General features: G+C 38.4%; 1 protein-coding gene across 1 annotated transcript; it reads left to right on the top strand.

Moving 5' to 3' along the window:
* The first annotated feature begins 104 nt into the window (after nucleotides 1–104).
* LOC118559547 (splicing factor U2af large subunit B-like) lies at nucleotides 105–23,343 on the top strand. The gene is made up of 7 exons (XM_036130261.1): nucleotides 105–154; nucleotides 1,705–1,804; nucleotides 7,820–7,871; nucleotides 12,935–12,990; nucleotides 14,574–14,745; nucleotides 22,424–22,549; nucleotides 22,637–23,343. Exons 3-7 carry the CDS (start codon nucleotides 7,846–7,848, stop codon nucleotides 22,746–22,748), a joined length of 492 nt encoding a protein of 163 aa, XP_035986154.1. The 5' UTR covers nucleotides 105–154; nucleotides 1,705–1,804; nucleotides 7,820–7,845; the 3' UTR covers nucleotides 22,749–23,343.
* The last annotated feature ends 25 nt before the right edge of the window (nucleotides 23,344–23,368 follow it).

The following is a 23,368-nucleotide window of genomic DNA, read 5'->3' as shown; positions in this document are numbered from 1 at the left end:
TCACTTCTTGGTGTTATGTTGTTGTGTAAACTTAAAGGCCATATTGTGTGCCAACAGACAAAGGAAAGCTAACAGTACTGGGAGTGGAGGCAAAGCTGGAAGCAGCAGAAAGAAAGCACGCCCTTGTTGCAGCGATGCAGCCAGAGATACTCAGGTAGTGTGTGTGTTTGTGTAGTGAGGGAAAACGACACAGTCTCTAAAGCTATTTATAGCTCCAGATGGGGGGCAAATAAAAGAGAAAACTGTAATCTCTTTGACCCTCACTGTAAACGCATGCAGTGCCTCTGTTAATTTGTGAGGAACATTAATCTGTGAAGGTTGAGGTCCACTTACCCACCTATGTTTGAATCAAGCCATGTCAACCTTTTATTTTTAAAGAGCACGTTTTATGTTACAATCACAAACCCAGCAAGTGTAAGGGGAGAAATAATAAAACAACTATAAATGATAAAGAGAGACACCATTAAAACAAAAATAAAGCAAGTCACCTTATGACTTTAGTTTAGAAAGCATGCTTGTTCCAGATCAATACAACACTGTGGATAATGACATTCTCTTATCAGCTTGAACCGGCTTCTTGATTTTCCATGATGTCACAGGAGGAAGAAACGTGTGTGAGATGTGTCTTAATACAGCTACAAGCCAATTAATTAAAATATTGAGAATTAACATTTAGAAGCTTGAGAAGCTTTGACGTCACCTTCTAGACTTTGATCAAGTCTTTAAAGGCATTGTGTAGTGTATTTAAACTTCTGAATTTGAAGGAAGTAACAGAAAGAAATAAAGCATTTTCTGGTCTTTCAAATACGTAAGAAAATAGAAATATTTTTGGTAACTCTAACTGACAGAAAACAAGACTGAGTCTGATCTAAGTCTGAGTGAGGAAAAGGTCCATGTCTTTTTATACAGTGTGTGTAAATATGGTTTTATTTGTACATACACATTACTATCTGGTAATAAAATGACATAAAACACAAATACAATTATCAATAAACATGAAGAAAACCTAAAATAAAAATCAAGAAAACAAAAATAAGAGGTTAAATCGCCTGTTGTTTTAGGATAAGAAAAGACATTCCTTTTTTGCCCCACAATGGGGAAACTCTGGCGTGACTGTAGCAAAGACACAGACAGAGTTAGGCACAGTTTATAGTAATGAAAAAAACAAGACAATCTACTCTACGGTTAGTTCAAAAGCACCAGGGAATGAGCTTTGTCAGAAACGCCAAAAATAAAAGTAAAAGTACAAACCAGAGTAAATATTGCACAATTATTGATAATATGGCAAACTCAGGTAAAAAAAAAAGAAAAGAAAGAAATATTCAAGTGAAACAGTGGTAAAACACCAGCCTATATACAGAATAATATGACATAATATGCAATATACAGTATAGTACAGCAGCATTTAGAAATAACTAAGCTGTGTCCAAGCGTGCTTTAGGATCTGAGATAATGTGAAAATGATTCATGATCCGATCAGAACCGGTGCAACCATTAGCATGTTTGTAAACAGTTATTGAGTCTGTTGTGATCAGCAGAGATTATAAATCTATAATCTGTATAATTCACAGATTAATTAAAAATATAACTGAGAAGAATTGTTAAGATTATAAGAAGCGAGATAAAGCAGTCAGGCTAACTTTTTTTGTTGTTTTTACACCCTGCTTTCTTTTCTAACGTGTAATTTTTGTTGTTGCATTGCAGGTCGTTGCTGGGATTTCCCACAAGGAGAAGAATGTCACCAATTATGATTTGCCACGTTCAATCAATGTCTGCACTGTGTTTTCATTTGTGCCTCCACCGTGTAAGTCACCATGCCGCAAGGCAAAACCATTATGTTTATATATATGTACATGTATATAAATAATCATTTACAGTATGCTTAGATGTTCACTTTTTATTTCTGCAAATAATTTGCTGATTCAAACTAATTGTGTGCCATTAAAATAAAACAGATGGATCATGTTTAGATTAAACACAGAGGTTTTATAGGTGGATGGGGCCCAGGGGGACCTCCTGCTGTCCACATAACTCATCATGCAGCTGCACAAATGACTAACGGCACTATGAGAGTGTTTTCGTGAACCTGCAACACATGTCCAAATATACAGCCCTGTGGAGTAAAAGGACAGAGGTGAACACTGCTAACTTTGTGAGTGTGTGTGTGCTTGCAGCACATTTGAGGCCATTATATGGTTGCTGCAGTGCAGCTTCGTATTCAGCCAGGTGTCTGTAGTTCTGTCCAGGAGGTGGTCCATCAAGGCTGTCAGTCAGAGGACTTCCTCTTGGTTCTTGGAGAGAATGAGATAGAAATCCAGGAGGACTTCCTGGCGAAAGCACACAGCTGAGGATATAACATATTTTCTTCTTCAAAGGTTCCAAAATAGAAACACCAGCTTGGGCCCCTCTCCTACCCCTCATCCTGTGAGCCCCATATCGTGCAGCAAAGCCATGCCAGGGCTGGTAATGCAACCATAATATCAAACATCCTGCTGACTGCAGCTTTAAGCAGAAAACACCAGCTTTGAAGTGCATATTCATTGCTTTTCTCTGTGAAGGCTACTCATGTTCTTTAAGTCGCCGGCCCAGCCTCCTCGCAAATGCAAATGGCTAACATGATAAAAATAGCCTGTACAAAAAAAAAAAAAAAAAAAAAAAAGCCCAAAGTGCTTTGTCTGCATATTCTAGCACGATAAATGTGCTGAGCAGACTGGCTGTGGGTAACAGACCAGAGGAAAAGACTTAGCTGTTTTTAATTTTTTTGTTTGTTTTCCACTGAGGTCACATCAGGTGGCAAATGGATTTCGTAGATGCAGAATGTGCCGCAGAACTGTCATTACAGAGTTATAACCAAAGCTGAACTTGTGTCATTTACAAGTGCAACACAAGACTGATGTGCTGAAACTTTTGCTTTCTTCAGCTGGTTAGTTTGGTGACAGTAAAGACTAATGTTTAACAATAGTCAATCACATATTTTTTTCTAAGTCAGCTGCAACATGACAAAACTTCCTGTGACACAAACCACTAATGGGGGCATATCATGCAAAACCTTTTTTTTTAGCTTCTAAATACAATTTGTAGTCTACTTGGTGTCTCTAGGAATGCTGAAAAGTTAATTTTAGTCTCAGCTCAAAAGTTCAAAAATAATAAAAGAATTTCCCTGGGCAATCTAAACCAGGTAATAAGCCAGGTCAATAAGATCTCTGAAAAGATGCTCCCTCCACATTATTCCATTCATGTCCTCCAGCAGTACTAACGCTGCCGTCGATCCACGATAACACACCTGACTGTTTCAGGTATTAATCTGCTGATCCGACCCCGTTTTATTCTCAGTGAGAATGAAAAAGCCCCTTAGATAATTTGCATGGATTTTATGCTCCTCAGCCCACTGGCAAAAACAGAGAAATATTTACAGTTTACATCTGAATGAGATTGTTTCCATCATTTTTTGAGGGGTGCAACGTTAATGTATGAAGCTAAATGTGACTCAATTTCTTTGCGCGGATTTAAACCAAAGAACATCAGGTTCAGTGCTCCTTGAGATGAATAAAACTTGAACTGAGGTATAGTTCAGTGTACTTGAGTGAGATTTAGAACTTTGAGGTTTGTTATTGTCGATTGAAAAAGTTTGTGTGGCTGCCGCACATTTTCACTGCAGGTCAAGAGTTTTGCGTGGATTTCCCCACTCGTTCACACATCGTTTGTTTTTCTAAATCCGGGGTTGTGCTTAACACACTGGATTTATAAAAATGCAGCTGCCTATTTTTTTTTGCGTAGACATTTTTATACATGAAGCCCCTGGAAGGGGGTTTGACGTGTTCCCATGCATTTCAAGAGACCGCACCAAAACCGGTTTCTCTCAGACGAACCCTAGAACAGGGGCAAAAGAGGGGCTGTAAGGCAACAATAATGAGGAATTAAGACCAAAGCATTGCAGTTCCACTTTCTATACGCCCCAACTGAACGATTTAAAGTGGAAAAGGAAGGCTTTAAAAGCACAATATATCCCCTTTAAAGTGTTGATCTTGGATCAGACACATTTTTTCCACACTTACTCAATTGAGCATTGGAATATTATCAAATCAGTTTAAATTAATTTGTAATCAATCAAGTTCAACATTTAGAACATAATTTTAGTGTTTCAACAGGATAAGGAAGGAAACTCAGTAAAACAATAATGAGAATCACCTTTATTGGCCAAGTTTGTGCTCACAAAAAAGGAATTTGACTTCAGGTTCACACACTCTCAGCATGCACACAGTAAAGATGAATGAGTCAAACCAATAACCAGGATATAGACAGATTCTAATTAAACTATGTATAATTAGTTTGATAATATTTATAATTCAATGCAACCAAATTCAGGTCACTATTAAAAGGTTATCTATCTAATGGGGCCTAGCCAGTTGTACCAAGTCTCTGACTTCGCAATAAACTCTCCTTCTGTCTAGCAAGGTTGGGACAGGAAAAAAATAAAGATTTCTTCCTTTTAACAGGAAAGAACTTCCAGCAGGACCCAACAAAGTATCAGCAGCCATCTGCCGTGATTAGCTGTGGATTTGAGACGACAGAGTAGACATGCAAAAAACACAGAGTACTGGTCCAAGAGCACTTTTGAAGCTAAAGGAGAAAGTACATAAAGCTAAAGTAAGGACAGATAAGCACTGAACCAGGACCGCTATCTATGAGATGAAAAGAAGAATACATGTTAGAACTGAGTTATTTGTAGGAGTAACTTCATCAGCTTTGTACAAAAAAACGGTGAGGTTGAACAAAATGACAGAAATAAGTGTTTTATGTATAGGTGGAGAAAATTACATTCCCCCATTCCAGTTGTGTTCTTTGACACGGTGAGGTCAAGGGAGACCTGTAGTCTGAGGAACGGGATGCAATCCATTCTCTTTACTGCAGAGCTGTTGATCCCGAGGTGTGTATGCTCAGGTGGTGACTTCCAGAGGTTGATACATGCTTCATACCCGCTAATGTTAGCACTGGGAACTTGAGTACAGAGAGTACGTCCTCAGTTCTTGAGAGTGTGATCAGAAAAGATTGGACATTTTTGACGTGAGAAGTCTTTGGCTCTGGTATGCGCAGGCAGTAAAGGGGTGACAGGATATCGTTGCATGAGAAGAAAACTACTGAGAAGTTAGGTTAAGAGTGTGGGTGCCACAATCTTTGCTGAACATATGCTCTGGAAAGCAGCAACCGTTGGTCTACGGTGAAATATCGTCTCCATCTAAGTCTGCAGCCTGCACCTCTGTGAAACATTAGCATGAAACAGAAAGCCACGCAAGCCCAGGCTGCAGCCATTAGCCCTTAGCCATTAGCTCTCTTATATGCTGCCAAGCATAAAGGTCCAGTCCTTATCAAACACTCCCTGCAGGTAGAAACAATTACTCACACACACTAACTTTGCAGGCATCTGTGCGGACGAGCTGATGTTTATTGTGAAGGCATGTTTATGTCTGCGCGCTATTGTACGAAGCACGCACTGCCTGTTGTTTTTGCTTTTGCTTTCCCATGCTTGACCGTGTTGCTCAGTATTCATGAAGCGTTTCATGCCGTGACCTCATCCGGTAATGAGTCGTCTCAGGTGCATGTGACTCACACCACTGTCTTCTGGTCTGCTGTCTTTAAAGCAATTGCCTGAAGGCCGTCAGCATTTCACTCTTGGCTCAGCTTTGCTCCCACAGCACGTTTCTTTAGTTCTGAGATACTTGTTCTCTCAACTGTACGGCACTTCTTTGTCAAGCATGAAGGGCTAGCTTGGTCCTCAGGGCAGCGTACAGTATTTGTTCAATAGCGCATATAATTATTCCTTCTGTTAAAAGTACTTAGTTGTTCTTTATCTCGAAAAGCTGCACCAAGCTTTTCTCACGTTAGGGGTCATTATTTTAAGAAAAAAAGAAAAGAAAGGATAGTATCCAGATGTTAATGTGTTTGCACCAAGTGCTGATTCGTGTGTGTGCATGCTGTTGTTCGGAGCAAGTTGAGTGTGTAATTTGGAGCTGATTGTTTTGCTAGCTCTCGTAAAATTTGAGCAGTATCACAAGTTGGACCATTAACTGTGAAGTGAGCGTTCTGTGGAGCTGATGGTTCGGACCTGCCATGTTTGTTGCTGTTATGTTTGGAGGAAAGTCTAGTTTTAATACCCTTGGAGCTTGTATACCACACATTGCTTTTGGTATCTGGTATCTACACACAAAATGTTTTGAAGGAAAATATATTATATATATATATATATATATATATATATATATATATATATATATATATATATATATATATATATATATATATATATATATATACCTTTCATATATTCCAAGTTTTCCTGGACCATTAATGCAAAAAAACAAAGGACTTTGTATTGCCTTTTGTTTTCTAAATCTAATATGAACAACACCTCAGTGCCATTTAGTAACACTTAAATGTGATGTAAATATAATTGTGATATAAATATAATTAGGAAATTCTATGGCAGGTTGCTATTTGTAAAGGGGCCATGACATCACTGTATAAACTATTGAGTTAGTAGTTAGTTTTAGGTTGAATATTGGAGATTTGCGCTCCACGGCTTCTGTGGCGAACGAGCAGACTGAGAGCAGCAGCCCCAGATTATCTTTCTGTATCGGCTTGAACAGGAGGCAGACGCCGCTGACGCCACGGAGAGCGAATGCCCAATATCCAACCTAAAGCTAACTTCACCGCGGTTCAAATTAGGGATATAATTTGGTGGTACTTCCCCATTTTTGAAAACCCTCTGTCATAAAAGCTCCGCTTTTTAGGGGCCATCCTCTGCTTGAATGGAGCGGTTACGTAAAAAGATAACCTACATAGAAAGATGAACTGTTTTCTGATTTGACCGTTTTTGAGCAAAAAACAAAGCTGACGGCCCATAAGCAGGTCCTTTGGTACCCGCTCTTGACATTCACACGGCCTCATCAGTGCACCGCAGATCATATTATACCACCTAAATCAGAGAAAAATTTCATTATTGTAATGCCCCCTTTAAAAGTTTTTAATTCACAGCCAAAGCAGCTACCAGTACTTAAATGAATAATATTAGGCTTGTCCTTATTTGGGTTCCAAAGTTCTGTGAATTTTCAAAGTTTGAAACTTTAGTTTTAAGATTGCACCCCATTTAACTCACCAAAGACTCTGCAGTATCTATTTTCACTGACAGCTCATTTATTTTGTCCCAGATGGAGTCCCACATTAATACGTTTACACATAACGGCGTCACTTGGTTATGATAGCCATCCGGATTGGGCGTGCCATGATGCATTGCATCAGTTTGCCTACATCATTTGGCCTCTTTAAAACACACTGGATGCACCGTGCTGAAGCGCTCTGAGATCGCATAGATTAACGAACTTCAGCTGGAGTGGTGGCCACCAACCAGACCGCGAAAATAACAGAGGTGCATACTTTGATGCACGTCTGTAGGGTCCATTAGAAAACCATCATACTTCCAGGACAGTGCATCTGAAACATGCATTACTTTATCTTTTGTTTCTGTGGCTATATCAGCCTTGCCACATGTATAGTCTTACATATTGGCCTCAATATGTTGTTGGAGTGCTAGGCTAATGCTAGCATGTACATGTACAGGCAATTGTGCACAAACAAAACTTCAAGAAAAAGTGGTTCTCTTGCTTCATATACTTCCATCCTCCATTCTATGCTCACTTAGGGCGTTGGAAATTAAAAATAATCCAGTGTGTATCAGAATTTAAATATTCAATATTAGTGAGTTACATTTAAGTGAACATGATTTCATGTGCCTGACTTGATATGTATTTTTGCTTTTTTGCAGCTTCCCTTTTCCAATTTTACCAATCTATGTCCTCCACTAGCATGCTGGACAGGTAAGTTTATTATTTCCACAGTATGTGTGTGTTGTCTCAGAAAACTGACTGTACTGAGGGATCAGGAAAGACTGTAGATGAGACAGAAAAGTACCAGGAAAAGATTTCACTGATCAGCATTTAGGAAGAGTTTGCTTGGTTGAAGGACGCGATTAATAAGAAGTTAGAACCAAAATTGCTCACTTTGGTTTGGTTTCTGGGGCAGTCTCTGGAGTCTCTTGGCAGTAGAGAATAAGACATTACTGCTCTCTCACTTTCTAGCTTAATGAGATTTTTCAGTGTATGCTGTTGCTCATCTTGCAACTGACACAAAAGCCAAATAAGGTAAAAATCAGATTAAAACCTTGTTTATGCCTTAAACCTCCTGTTTATCAGTATCCAAGACATCGCTGACCGTGCTCCTCTGATCTATGTCACAAACTGTCTGCAGACTCCCACACTCTGACTCTTAATTTATACAAATAAGATCACAAGTAGAGTCACGTTGTTCCCTGAACTCCCTCATTTTTTTATACAGACACAACTTTAGTCCCTTGCCAGTTTTGTTTGATGATAGGTTTGTTTCTTTTGGATGTTGTCCGTGTCCAGCTTGTCTCAATCTCTACATGCTTGTCTGTCTCTAAAGCTTCCTGTCTCTTTATCTTTTTTCTTTCCTGAATCCTTCTTTTTTACTATTTCCTAATTTGCTCTGACGTGTTCCTGAATTCACTCTGCACTGTGTCCTGAAAATGCTTTTCTTCTCACATCTCAGTCCAGCTGCCAAATCCTCACATCCTCAAGGGACTTACTGTTCCTATGAACTCTGCCAGCCATCCCCCTGTGCACTTTATGATTTCCTTTTTTATTTTTGTGTTCTTAGACTCACGTGTACATCATTTACGCTGACAGTTCCTGCCCCAGGTTAGCTGTCTAGCCTTTTACTTCACGATATTAGGAACACCGGGTATTCTTGGCATGAGCCGGTTGCTGGCTTACAATGCTTCCTGCAAGGCCAAGAGCTGATCTGCTTCATAAATGTATTTTTAAAACATTTACATTTTGCAGAGTTTCAGAAAAACATTATTCTGTTATCTTATATACACTATTCTGTTATCTTATATATATATATATATATATATATATATATATATATATATATATATATATATATATATATATATATATATATATGATCTTATCAGCCTTTTACTTTCTTAGACCGTGTTTTCTTTTAGTTCCCATTGCATAGATTCTCCTGCTCATTGGACACAGTTTGTTAATGTCTATAAAAATTACACAGCCTTAAGGTTCTCCCATAGATCAGTACTTCTAGTTTATTTTGAAACTTCTTAATGTCATCACTTTGAAATGAACATAAAACAGTTTAGAATATTAAATGTAATTCTAGGGTATTTTAGATATAAATTTACTTCCTGAAGCACTTAGCCTAAATTTCCTTAGAAAGTGGTTTGCAAAGGTATTTATACATCATTAATGTTCCACTCTGTTATGTTACTTGGTACACTAAATCTTTTTAGATTTATTTTGATAGACCAATACAAGTCTGCCTTTATATGAAGTGGGTGAAAAAGGACACAGGGTTTTCAGGTATCCTTTTGGGGAGGAGACACGCTCCACTCAGTTTCCACACTGCAAATGAATCAAACATCCGCAAAGCTGCTGCTGATCCGGCCCTGGATTACAAAGCGGGATATACATATAATTTAAATATAGTTTATACTGTGTGTGCCTCTCATAATTCTCTTTTGGGTAAAATTTGTTTTATGTAGTGTGGGTTCAGGCAATGCATTAAAATTCATGAATTATTTCATAAAGTTAATTTCTGATTCCAAACATAATTAAAGTTTTGAATCACTTTTTTTGTCCTGCCAAAAGCTTTTCTTTCCTCAAACCTGGATCGCTACATTAACAAATATGCAAATTAGGCAATAACATCATCTAGTGACTTTTAGGACAGCCACTTTTCTTGCTGAGGAGTTGGCAACAGTGAGCTCCACTCATCTTCATATCAACTCCAACAAACTTTCCTATCCCCATTGTAGAAAAGTGTCCATATAGTATGATGTTTTCTCCACCATATTTTCAGCAGAATCTTTATAAAATGGTGAGAGTGCGGAATGCAAGGTAGTGTTGCCATGTCTTGCGAAAGAAACAAGCCCAACAGGCAGCCCACCAGGTTGCAATACAGAAGCCGCTGGTAAAATGTATAAATGAAAAAGCCAGTATAAACAATATGAATGAAAAGTAACTTCATAATTTCTAGTCCTCCAGTTCTTTATGGCTTGCTCAGATTCTTCTGTCCAGGGTGTGACAGAACATGGACGACTTGCTGGGGTTCAGAGTCTTCACAAAGCCGTCAAAGCTTGGGGACGGGGTTGCTATCCCTTGACAAATCCCTTATGTGTCTAATTAAATTCAAGCTTTAGTCAGAGGTTCACAAAATCAGTTCCCACACAGCAGAAATGATGAATCATGTCAGTAGGATAGAAGACAATGCTTGGCCAAGAAGTATGCAATATTTATTTTCTCAAGGAGTTGGCAACCCCAAGCAGTTGGGGACTCCAAGACATGCAGCGGCAGCATGTTCCCCACAAACAAATCCACAAAACTCTTGTCCACCACAGATTGTGGGACACAAACTGTCAGCAGTTTGGATCATAGCCTGGTTATTGCGAACTGTCACCTTATTTCTTCTTCTTTTTTTTACCGGTGGATGCAAGGACTGACTATCGGTGGTACTACTACCTTTAGGTCTAAAAAAGTTTATAAAGCAAAAACAACTGGACTTTTTTCCGAAGTTTGAAGATGTTTCGCTTCCTATCCAGAAAGCTTTCTCAATTATTTATTTTTTTTAAATTGAGAAAGCTTTCTGGATAGGAAGCGAAACGTCTTCAAACTTCAGAAAAAAGTCCAGTTGTTTTGCTTTTTAAACTTTCTTAGGAATGACCATTACCTGGATGACTGAGAACCTTCACCAGCATACTACTTCTAGTAGAAGAGTGCTTATGTTTACCTCGATAAAAGCAGGCCTTAATCCTCAGTCGCATGCACTGGGTGTTTCCTCTTCACGTGCGACTTCAGGTTGAAGGAGCTCGATGTGTGTTCCTTTACGGTTGTATGTTTGAGAAGGCACATAACACATTGGTAGTACAACATGTTGCCGTTATACTAATCTATTCCAGTTAACAGAAACGTTGTGCAGGTGAGGCCACGGCTTCTGGGACAACGCCAGCTTGTGAACGACCTGTGGTTCACTTGCTGCAGAATCATCCACCGGCCGAACAGAACCGCTGTATTCAGCATCCATAACTACAACTGTTGATCACACAAATGGTGCGCCGGCTACTGCAGGGAACAAATCCTGTTGAACAATGGTGGCTTCTTCTGTTTTTATCACGATGATGACGTTGACAATGATGTCGTGACATGTACACATAGCAAGCCAATCATGCGCCTTTATCTGGCTGCAGATTCATCTTGTGAACGTTGTTAGCGTGATTACAGGTATTGAAACCCAATACAGTGGAAGCTAACCGGTCCAGAAACAGCTTCCAAACTTATCGACAACACTAATGCGCTGAAAAAAAAAAGTTAGTTCCACAATTATATGTTTGGAGATTCCCACAACTGTGCCCACCACTGCACACATGCACACTTAGATTACTAAACGGATGACTTAAGCAATCAGTTTGTTAAACTGGATTTTATTATCAGAGTAAAGAGCGCTGAATACAAACGCACAACACACTTTTCAGATATTTGTTCATAAAAGAAATTGCAACTGTTGTATCATTTTCCTTCTTCTTGACAGCTTGTATAGGTCTATCACAGTTGTGTCCCTACCGTTTACCATGCTGGACACATTTCCAAGTTGAAAGCACTCACAGGGCAAGACATTTAAAAATGCAATTACATTTCTAAAATTAAAACTAAAAAATATTACAGTATTTTGATGGATTGTTTTTTTTTTTACCAGCTCAGTAATAAACTTAACATGCAATATCTTGACCTTGCCACTGTAGAGCTGAAACATAAAAAGGGTTTGGCACTTTGCCTTATCAAAAAACATGCACTAAGATTCTTAAGTTTTAAGGGTTGAACATTCTCTGTTTTATTATGATTTATTGTTAGTAACCAGAAAGGGATACAAGTCACCCTTCACTGGACACACTTGCTGTATGCTGCTACGTTTAATGAATTGGTGCGACCATGATCTGAGTTTCTGAGTGGAAATTGCTGGATGCTGGACTCTCATGCTGGGTGTCCAAGCCACAATTTGGTCCATTACATAGAATCCCCAAAAGGAAGTCTGGTTTTAGTGTGACATAATGTGAAAAAGTCCTAGAGGTATAAATACCTTTCAAGGAATTGTAAATATTTTATAAATGGCAGAGCTGATTTAACTCTCTGTAAGTCCAGACTTCATTTTATTCCTGTCAGTTCTTTGCTGTGTGCCACATGCTCGTCTAAATCCGTCTTTATTTCATTCACGCTATTCCATTCATGCGCAAGGCCTTTATCTGTTAATGCCTTCAATAAAATAATGAAATTTAGGTGTCTTGGACCGTTTGCTGTGGGATTTTTGGCACTTCATGTTTTGGACTCTCACTGCTGGATGAACTTCATACACTTTCGCTTCATCCTGAGCACACTCGGAAGTTTTCTGTTGGAAGCAGTGAGCGCCCAAGCCATGTGGAGGGCAGAAGATCCAGCCGTATCCGTAATATGCCCTCCATCCATTCTCCGTGGGTTGGCGAGCGCACGCTGTGCCTTGACAATGAGCCAGTCACTTCAAACACTTGGAAAAAAAACGCAGCAGCACATTTGGAGAAGTTCTTTGATCATATGCAGCGTAGTCCGCAATTTTCTTTTCAACTGAGTCACTTGGGAATTTGTTTGCTTACACCGTTCACTATCATAGTAATGATCTCACATGCTACATAACATAAATGACACTTATGAATGCAGTGGACCAACAGCTGGTGACAGAACAAACATGGCTTAGTGAATGTCTTGTTAAAATTCTTTTTTTCTTTTAAGATTTCTTAAATTTTCTGTTTCAGCGGCAAGCTTGGGAACTTTGATGAGCCCTCAACGTCTTTGAATCCATATTTTGTAGGTAAGGAATGTGTGTAGTATCTGTAGGATATCATCACCACGTGGGTGATCTTGCACACTGTTAAGTCCAAATTTATTCATATTTGGCAGGGTTAAAATAATTTGGTGGAAGGAAATAAGACTGATATCTGTCAAAAGATTTTAAAACTATGCAAAACGAGTAACAAGAAATGGTAGAATTATCATATTGAAACAAGGCTCAAGTCTGCCAAGAACAGGAAACTGCTGAGACAGCTGTTTCATTGTCCACAATGAGGTGATTTTCACTTATACTGAGCTGACCAAAACAAAGTCCAAGATCCCAGCTTAACATTAAGCTTGACTTAAAATTGCTGTCGACAGGATAAATGTCTTCTAAGGAAAAGCTTCATAGGCAGATGAGACAAAGATTTGGCAAATTACCTCAAAGACAAAAGGCATGTTTGGAGCCATTAAAGTGATGCATCATTTGTTAAGCATCATGCCGTGACAGTTGTGCTGGCAGCACAGATTAGGTGGAAAAACAAAGGAAGGCTATCTCCAAATTCAAAATACAAAACACTTGTTTTGGAACACATGAAGCAAATTAATAGGCTTTTGGACAGCTCTGACATTAGCTGTTAGAAACATGTATGGGCTCTGCTTTGAAACAAGAACCCTTGCCAGAAAACCAACAATATAGAAATACAAAACTCAACCAATTCTGATTTCTGGTATAATCTTCAGGCAGTCATGCCTGAAACTTGGTAATGGCTATAAAAAGAATGTGGATGTTGTGGAGCCTGCTCAGGGACATTTAGGCAAACATTAGTGAGAGTGGATACATGTATTTGGCCATGTGTGAGAAATAACCAACAACAGTTCCAAACTTGTGCGTCCACTTCTTTTCTTTTTGATTCACTGCTTATTATATATATATATGTATGTATGTATGTATGTATGTATGTATGTATGTATGTATGTATGTATATATATATATATATATATATATATATATATATATATATATATATATATATATATATATATATATGTGTGTATGTATGTATGTATGTATGTATGTATATATATATATATATATATATATATATATATATATATATATATACAGTTTAATCATTCCACCCTCAAAAAACTGCTGAAATGCATTATTAAAAGCTTAAAATGAAAACAACATTTACATCAATGATTGTCCACTTCTGTTTAATAGGATTCTTCAATACACACAAGCATTCCTGATTTTTTATCTGTCCCAGGTATAAGGAAACAGAGAGATATTTTCTTATGGTGATGAAAAATGTATGATATAGAGTTTGACTCTAAAAGCAATTTGGCAATGCTGAAGGTTTGATAGATTTCTTTCTGAACCTGCCCTACATATTCTCTCTGAACATTTATTGTATATAACATTTTCTTTAAACTTTCTTTGAAAAAAGTGTTTCCAGAGCAAAAGAAAAAGAAAAAACAACTGCATGGATTTTAAAAATACATAATTCATATGTTAAGTAGAAGTGATGGATTTGCCTGCTCCTTCTGTTTATAGTCCTCCCTCGTCATTTGTTTTTGCTCTGTCCCCTGAGTTGGCTGTTTCATCTTAAATCCCAGGGAATATGGCAACAGACTCTGCAGTGATCGATGCTGCCAACGCCTGGGAATGCTACCTACAGCAAAAACGTGACAGAGACAGGGACAGATCCGGAGAGCATGGCCATGACAAAAGAAGAAGAAGACGATGCAGAGACAGGGGAAAGCAGAGCTCTTCCTCGTCACACAACAGGTGAGAACACAAAAGCAAAAATATGTGTATTTCATGTAGAGAAAGTAAGTCTGATTTTCCTTTTTCGTATGTCATGATAAAGTACAGTGTGCCCTCTCCCCTCTCACTTTCCCTTTTCCATTCATGTTTTTTTTTCTAAAAAGATGAATAGAAATCTGCTAAACAGCTGCGGGGTCTGGATAAGGCAACACCCATCGGGAATATATTTCTGATAGACCAGTTATGCAGTTTGATCAGTATAGATCCACTGACTGTCTGCATCTTTCTCTTTTACACATAAAGTGTACAGATGTACTCCAGTCAGTCGTAACATTATGACCAGATAAAGTGATTAACCCTGCACGCACCCGTGTTGCATTGTCCATTCCCTGACTGTGCTGAGAGCTGATTTGTTTAAACAAACAAACACACAGAAAGCCCATTGGCATGCAGTGTTATGACTGATCTGTGCGTGTTTACCGGAAAATATCTTCAGAAGTGAGTGAAATATTTACAAGAATTGCACGAAAAAAAATGAATAACTATTGGATTTAGGATTGAATGCATGTTGACATCAGAAAAGTGTAATTTCTCTGCTTGACTACAGAGCAGTAGATTAAAGGACTTTCGGTGTTACTCAGTTCAAAGCGTGAAGCCGAAAAGGAAATGTAGAAAATCAAGTATGTAAATAATTAATATAAACTGAGCTAAATTGTTTCCATGCAGCATAACTAAGGGGATTTTTATTTTTTTAATTTTAGCTTTTCAGGCAATTACTGTAATTCTATAAACCCGAGGAGAGTTGTGGAAAAATATACAGCTATTGGTAGAAAAAAAGCACGCTGTTGCAAAAGGTCTACAAGGGATAAAGACCAGGGAAATGAGTGCCAACATATACGGAACATTTGCTGTGAAATGAGGTAATAAACAGATGTATTAACTTACTTTAGCCAAGATGTGATTGCATGTACACACTCTTGGATGGAATTAGGACTGTTTCTCTTTGGGTGTCACGTAGCATCCCCTTGGCAGTCAATAATAAAAGAGAAATCTCTGACAGTTCCTGCATTTTATCCTGTCTTCATCAGAAGCACTCGTGGCCATTCAGACCACCGTGAAAACTGCATAAAATGTCATGTACTGTAACAGCTTAAAATCTCATATACATGGCTGTTGTCATGAAAGTAAATATTGATATAACTTTTGTTGCTGTCAGGTAAATGTAAATGAGATCTCCATCTCAGTGGGTCTTTTGCCTGGTCTTTACCCTAGCTTTGATTTTGCAGAAGAGCTTGAGTCACTAGTCACCGAGTGTTTTATGCCTCCCAATAAACTAATGTATTCACTAATGTATTGTAATTACTTTTATGAAATGATGCGTATCTTTGAAGTGGAAAGAAAACCACACATGGGTTTAATTTATTTTTACAAATAAGAATCTAAAAAGTGTGGTTTTCAGGTTTAAGCCAATATCCTAAGCTTTGAACTTCATATTTCGCTTTGAGCACCATCTTCCAAACATGAAAGGAGTATGGCACGACCCAATCAAGACATGACTCAGCAGAATCAGCAGAGGCATGGTAGCTTTGGAGGAGCTATGGCGATCCACAGCTCAGGTGGGGGAATCTGCTGACAAGGTAGACAGCAAGCATAGGGAAGGAGGTGTTCTAGTCAGACAAACTATCTTTTCCTACAAGGAAAAGGCCATGTGAGTTGGAAAACTAACACCAAGCATCACCCTGAACACTCCTTCCCCACTGTGAAACATTTTGTGGTAATGCCATGCAGCGAGAAAACGTTTCTTCAGTAGTAACAGGGAGCTTGTTGGAGTTCATGGAAAGAGTGAATAAAGCTGCAAAAGACTGGAGACTGGAGCGGAGGGTCACCTTCCAACACAAAGAAAAGGTTCAGAACAAACATCCACGTTTGAAAGGCCCAGTCGACGTTCAGCAACTTCATTCTCTAGATGTGACAAACTTAGTGACAAATCCTAAAAGTTGCACTTGGAGGGGTTCAAAAAAGGGGCTGTACAAAGTATTAAGTGACAGTAAATACGCGCTACACTTTTCAGATTTTTATACGCAAAAACGTGTATCCTTTTTCATTCAACTTTACAATTAAGTGCCCGTTTAGCTTGTGTGATCACATAAAATCCTTTCGAAAAAGAAATTTGAGTTTGTAAAATGTTAAACGTTTAAACAAATAAATTAGCAAGGCATAGTGAGAATTAATTTAGCTAATAACATTAAATATGTGCCACAGTCGCTGTGTCAACTTTTAATTAGCTTTTTATGCTAATTTGTGCAAAATTGTCCCTCAGTTGTTCCCATTCAGTCCCATATTCTGTCCCTAAATTACAGAGGGGAGATTTCCTATTTAAATCGCTGAGTCCACATTTATAGTTAACGCCCAGGCCAGTCTTGTGGGTCAGGCGAGGGAAGTAGGACACGAGGACAGCTGCGAAGCTTTGGGCTAACCGTATAAGACAGGAAGAACAGGAGTCACATGTGTGTGACAGGCACTGTGGAAATACTCAGGAGATTTCCCTACTACTGCTTCACATTTAGTCTCATGTAGGTGCCACGCAGGACTGTGCCTTCAGCCCGGTCTGTGTGCTGCTCACACAATCTGGGCTAGGCTGACGAGTTTGCCCTACATTCTCTTCCCATGATCCGGCTTCACACGCATGTGCTTATGCACAGGTTATATGTTACTTTGATTTATGACTGCCGGTGGACTATTTTTAGCCTGAAACTGGAAAGCATCGCCGTACCACTGTGTGCGAAGTGAAGAGAAACAGATGGAGCTTTCAGCCTCTTTGTTGGTAGCCACTCTTATTGTTCACTGAAGTGATGAACGTAGATGCTGCATGGCAGATTTATGCATGCTGGCCGGCATCACTTGTGCTGAGTCACCCACAGGCCATCACTTACTCCCCATTGGTCGTTGCCCAGTTGATTTTAGGGTTCAACTATTAGTTTTCACCTGCTGATATGAAAGCCTGCCTTAGATTTACCAACACCGATAGTGTCTGAGACTGAAATTTGAGTAAAGGCGAAACAATATATCAGCCATCTCTGACACAGTTTACCGTTTTTTTTTTTGCGGGCGCAAGCTGAGCACCTGATTGGACATTTGGTCCACACTTGTGATGTGATTGTAAATCTCAGCTTTGGATCATGAACGCAGCTCATTCCTGCTGGCACCACTTCTGTCTGTCTTATCAGCTCTTTCCTCCACACATGCGGCCACATGTGGAGGAGACAATGGTGACATCCAATATCCATTTATCATCTAGAGCCATGTATTTATGTGGCATCAGTTCATGCAAAAAGCTGTAGATCAAATTTAAAGACTCTTCATCTAGCTTAAGTATTGGCTGAAAAAAATACACATGTATTTTTCTGACTTAAGTCAATGATTGTTTAGCAGGGGTAGCCTCTCCTCCTGCTTTAAGTTGGTTACGAGGCATTATTAAAATGTGGAATAAAGTACAATGTAATGCAGTCCATCAACGGCGAAACAAGAGGGCCACTAATTCTAGGTAAGACATGGTAATCTTATACCAAGTGTTTTCTCATTTATTGAATGTATATACGTTAAAATAAAATTGTTACTCATTCCTCATCAGGAAAACATTTTCGAAGGCTTTGTTTGCATTTTGGAGAAGACTTCACTTGAACTTTAAAGGAAGTTCTGTAATGTGATTTATTTTTTTGAGATTTTTATGTTAGATTTGACATTCCAAAAACGAGAGACGCACAGGAAAACCGTTTTCTTGATTTCCATCAGCTGCTTTTGTGAGATCCTGGCTTCAGGGCCTGTCTTTGGTGCTGCGCATTCTTACCCCAACATCTGTTTTTGTTTTTCCTGCTTTCCAGTTGTTTTAGGCCTTAACGTGACACACTGTTCCTTTTATCCCAAAGTCATGCAAGTTATGCTCTTTGTTTTTCTGGGGCAATAGCTCAACCCTTACTCTGAGTTATGAATCTGATGCTCGCTTAATGTATAGCACAACTCTATTTGTTTGAAATATGGATTTTTTGCTTGTTGATGTAAAGGTTAGAGCAAAGACATGTGGTGGGTAACTAATCTGGCTGTGTGACTGTGAGCCTGCATGACTGTCTTGATGTTAGTTCTGTAGTGGACCGACTGTGTAGTGGAGTACTCTGCTGCTCTGGGAAGACTCATTTTTGTGTTTTCGTTCCCAATACCATTACAAACCTGATTCTGTTTGACAAAAACTGTTTTTTGTTACAGCTTCATCAATATGATAAACTAACACAACTGTGAAGTGGAAGAAAAATTATGTACTTGTACCTTTTTCATAACAAAAAATATTCTGAGTCAGTTTCTCAGTAGAACCATCTTTCATTGCGATTACACCTGCAAGCCTATTGAGGTATCGCTCTACCACCTTTACATATTGCACACACAAGACGTTACTTCCTCATTCTTCTTTGCAAAATAGCTTAAGTCATTTTGGATTGTAAACAGCGGTTTACAAGGCTTCCCAACTGTTCAGATTTATGTCTGGACCATTCTCACAGATACGTTTTAATCCCAGCCATTCCACTGTGGATGTGGCAGAAAGTTTAGGGTCGTTGTCCTGCCAACGTTTGTCCTAAGACTTTTGTGCTTCACATTGGACGGTTCACGTCTACGCGACGTCCATTCATTTCTGATAATGGACACCTCTTCGTCCATTATTCCTTACATATTGGAGTAAAGGGGACTGAAACCGCATGTCCTACACTTATCATAATTCTATTTGTAAGACAAAAACAATAAAAAGTGAAATGTATTGTGTACCATGCTTTTTTATTTGAGGCAATGTTTTGTAAAATCACCTTTTATTGTATTTATAGCTGCAGGTTTTTGTGGTCTGTCTCAATCAGCTTTCCACCTCAAAACTGTAACGTTCTCAAGAGAACCTTTATTGTCCCACAACGGTGACAGTGGCAAAAAACACATAGAATTACACTAAATCAGTAGGCCTAATGAGAAACTAGCAAATCTAAAGTCTTAAAGCAATAAAGCATGAACTTATCAGAAAGACAAAAAAATAAAATAAAAGCCAAAGTAAGTATTTTACAATTATTTGAATTTTGCATGATGTTTGAGCTTTTTAATTATGGTTTGTGTCTGTAACTGATAAACTAGACCACCTATCAAAAAATGTGAACACAAGGGTTAAGTTATTATTTATACAATGTTTTAACTTTTTTTTACAGGTGAGTGTAAAACAGTGCTTCTGCCACCATTCGGCCTGATTTGTCAGTTTAATGAAAGGTTTTTATTTCCACGGTACAAGTAGAGTATCTGCACGGCAACCAATATGGGTCCTGGCTCCGGATCGCTGCTGCAAAAAGAAAGCTGTCTCTGAATACGTCATATTTATCAATGCACTGAACTTTTAACACCATTTTCCCTTTAGCTTCTCCTTGTATATTGAATGAGGGGTAATAATGAGAAGCCGAGCTCTGTTGTACTGTCAACATTACTTGCTTAGTTGGTGTTATATTTTGCTTTACTTAGCTAGATAACCCTTTTGCAGACGTTTGTGAGAAACCTTAATTGTGTTTATTCTTAAAGGTCAAGTTGATTGTAAGTCTAGACTGCGCGCTCTGTGTGTTTTTAAAGTCAACTTAAACATTTGATTTTACTTATCGTGGAGATATTCTCTGAACCTGTACTGTTTCATTATATTTAGAGATTCATCAATCAGAGTTTGTGGTTGTTTTTTTCTGATGTCTCTGTAAAGTTTAGCTTTGTGATACCGATTATGACCAAGTAGTTTCTCCTCACAAAGTCTAATTCACAGCATTTGACACATAATTTCAGCCTTTCTCTTTTGGCCAACCATTATTTACAGGGCTGTGAAACACTATTTGAGCTTCTTTTTTGTTGTTTTTTTCTTTTCTGTCACACTTATATGTTTTTGACCGTCAGTTGTGCTAACTCATTATTTCCCTTTGTGAGCTGCAGATGCTTACTTCTATTTTCCCAGTTCAGAGCGCTGTTCAGCTGTGTTTGCGAACAAATGAAGGTCTGGCTCTCTAGATAATTGTCATGACGGCACTCTCGTTTGTAGAGAGCTGTCATGACTTTTGAGTTTATTTTTTTTAGCCTTCACCCACACAATGGTAAACAACGCCTATCATTTGCACATTAGCTGCATCTATTTACTGGATGCAAGGTTATTAGCAAGAACACAAAGGCTGAATGTCATCTGAAAGTTCTTCAACTATACTTTTTGAAAACTAATATCACCACCCCAAAATCATCCGTCTTTTGTTCTATGGTGTTGAAAAGTTAGTAATTTGCTTTTTCTGGAAGGTGTTGTCCTAATCTGGACAAGACTTTGGATTTCTTTGTTGATGTCCCCAACAACAAGAGACAGATCACTTGGTATTTTACTAAATTCAGCGCTGTTTTTCCTTTCTGATAGAGCTAATTAAACAGGATTATGTGCTCTGACCTTTGCAGTGATGTTTACTGATTAACACAAATTATAGCACATTACTATCATGAACCACAAAATGTGTTTTATCATTCCTCCAAGCACTAACAAACTACCAATTATTTCATTTACCAACGTGAAATGGATATGTCAGCTCAGTGTGAATAAAAGATTGAATCAATTACAAGAGATATTTCTAAGTTCTTCTCCACACGTCTCTAGATGTCCCGAATCACATGAGATGTAGTCAACAATCACTGATCTTTATAGTTAGAGTGGCATAGTCATTCAAACAATGTCTTTACCACGTGCTATGGACTGAACTTGGTCTGAATGCTGGAGATTGATATGTTGGGATGTCTAGATCTGATCTATAGTTTGTCTCACACAATTTTAAATGTTTGTTATCAGAGTCTCAAGCCCTTCTGAAGTTCCGCTACTTGTTGTTGTTCTTGTACTATGGGCTACATGATGGTGGCAATTTTATGAGGTCAAAGCAAGTTTATGAAGTGGAAGAAAAAGATCTGTTTCTCAGATACAATTAACTTGAATTAATTAAAAATGTGTTGAAATGATCAACGAATTAACCTAAAACTGAGAGCAAACTTCCTGATGTTTGCCTGGCGAGCAAACTCCTTCACAACAGGAGAAATGCTGCATGTACCTTTATTGAGGATTTTAGTTGCAACAATTGCTTTTGAGACAAAATATCTGTCACTCTGAAGAAGACAGGATCCTGCAGAGTCATTATCCTCATGAGAGAGTGAAACTGGACACAACCACAATTCTGATGCAGAGCATGTACAAAAAACATCTTAATTATCCCAAAGGCTTTTGGGAACATTTTCTGTTTACTGACAAGACAAACATGAAACTTTTGGAAGGCTAATCCATCTAAAACAGTTCTGCATGAAGTACTAGTGGCCAAAATTCCTTCTCCAACACTTCATGGATGCTGATGGCTCCAAGTGTGGCACAACCAGTTATGACGCTTTGGTGGGAATTACTTTTGTACCCAGGACCACATGGGCTTGGATAGATTTGTTCCTTTAATGAAGGAAATCATCAATTAAAAGCCACGTTTTGTAACAACTCTGGTTAACTTTGCCTGTTAACAGTTTTTGGATGATCTGAAACATTGAAAGGCAAACAAAAGCAAAAATTTAGGAAATCTTTAAAGGGGCGAATAGTTTAACGCAGCACTATCATATTTATTCTTTGCCTTACTTGTTTCAGTGGGAGAAAGCAAATGAAGCACAGGGAGTCGACGGAGCATGTGTATAAACGTTGCAGAATTGATGGAGCCAGTGGTAAAAAAAAGCAGAAAGAGGAAAAGGACGGATCGCAAAAACCATCACAAAGGTGTCAAAGTCACACATTCCCAAAGAGTGAAGACAAAATCTATCTATCTATATATATAATATTTTTTTTTCATTTTATTATCAGCAGGAGTAGCAACTTCAGTGGAAAGGATGACAGGAAGAAAAGAAGTTCTCAAAAGAAGGGCAAAGATGGAGGGAGGCCTCAGAAAGCAACTCTGCCAGCTAAGATGGAAAATTAAAATTTCAGTGGCTTTAGAACATGTTGGAAAAGCTTTGTCCCTAAAGAACCCGGGCTAAGTTTCATGTGAAAATGAATTTGTTCTCATTACATTCTTTAAAGCTTGTGTTTTCTGTATCGTTTCTCTGGGTGTAGCTGTGTGAATCCATGTGAGCTTTGCTTGTAAGAAGAGTTCCTCACGCTGAACTGTCTTTTTTTGCTTTTTTTACGACTTTATTGAGCATTTAACCAAATGTACCATCAGATGTACTACACGGGCCAAAGCATGACAGACAGAACCACAGTAAACAGACCTCAGGCCATCCACTGATCAACAGAAACCTAGTCAGTTTTTTTCTTGAAAGTAAGAAAAAATTAGTAAGGCCTCCACAAAGTCTCCTATTTAAATGTTATTTGTTAACATATAATGAACACATTGATCCTTTATTTTTTTATACATTTTCTTTGCCAGTGGTTTGAATAACTTAGCCATAGCTTCTGAGACAACAGAAAGAAACCTCACAGACGACTACTTGGCAACGTGTCTTCAGCTCAACGGATGAAGATGACAACCACTGTCAGTACAAACAGAATAAAGCCTACATTTAAAGGCCATACAACAAACAAAAGAAACATATTACA

This window comes from Fundulus heteroclitus, unplaced genomic scaffold (genome assembly GCF_011125445.2).
Source record: "Fundulus heteroclitus isolate FHET01 unplaced genomic scaffold, MU-UCD_Fhet_4.1 scaffold_318, whole genome shotgun sequence".
Classification (NCBI taxonomy): Eukaryota; Metazoa; Chordata; class Actinopteri; order Cyprinodontiformes; family Fundulidae; genus Fundulus; species Fundulus heteroclitus.
Note: the sequence above shows the minus strand (reverse complement) of the source record. Positions and strands in the feature narration are given on the sequence as shown.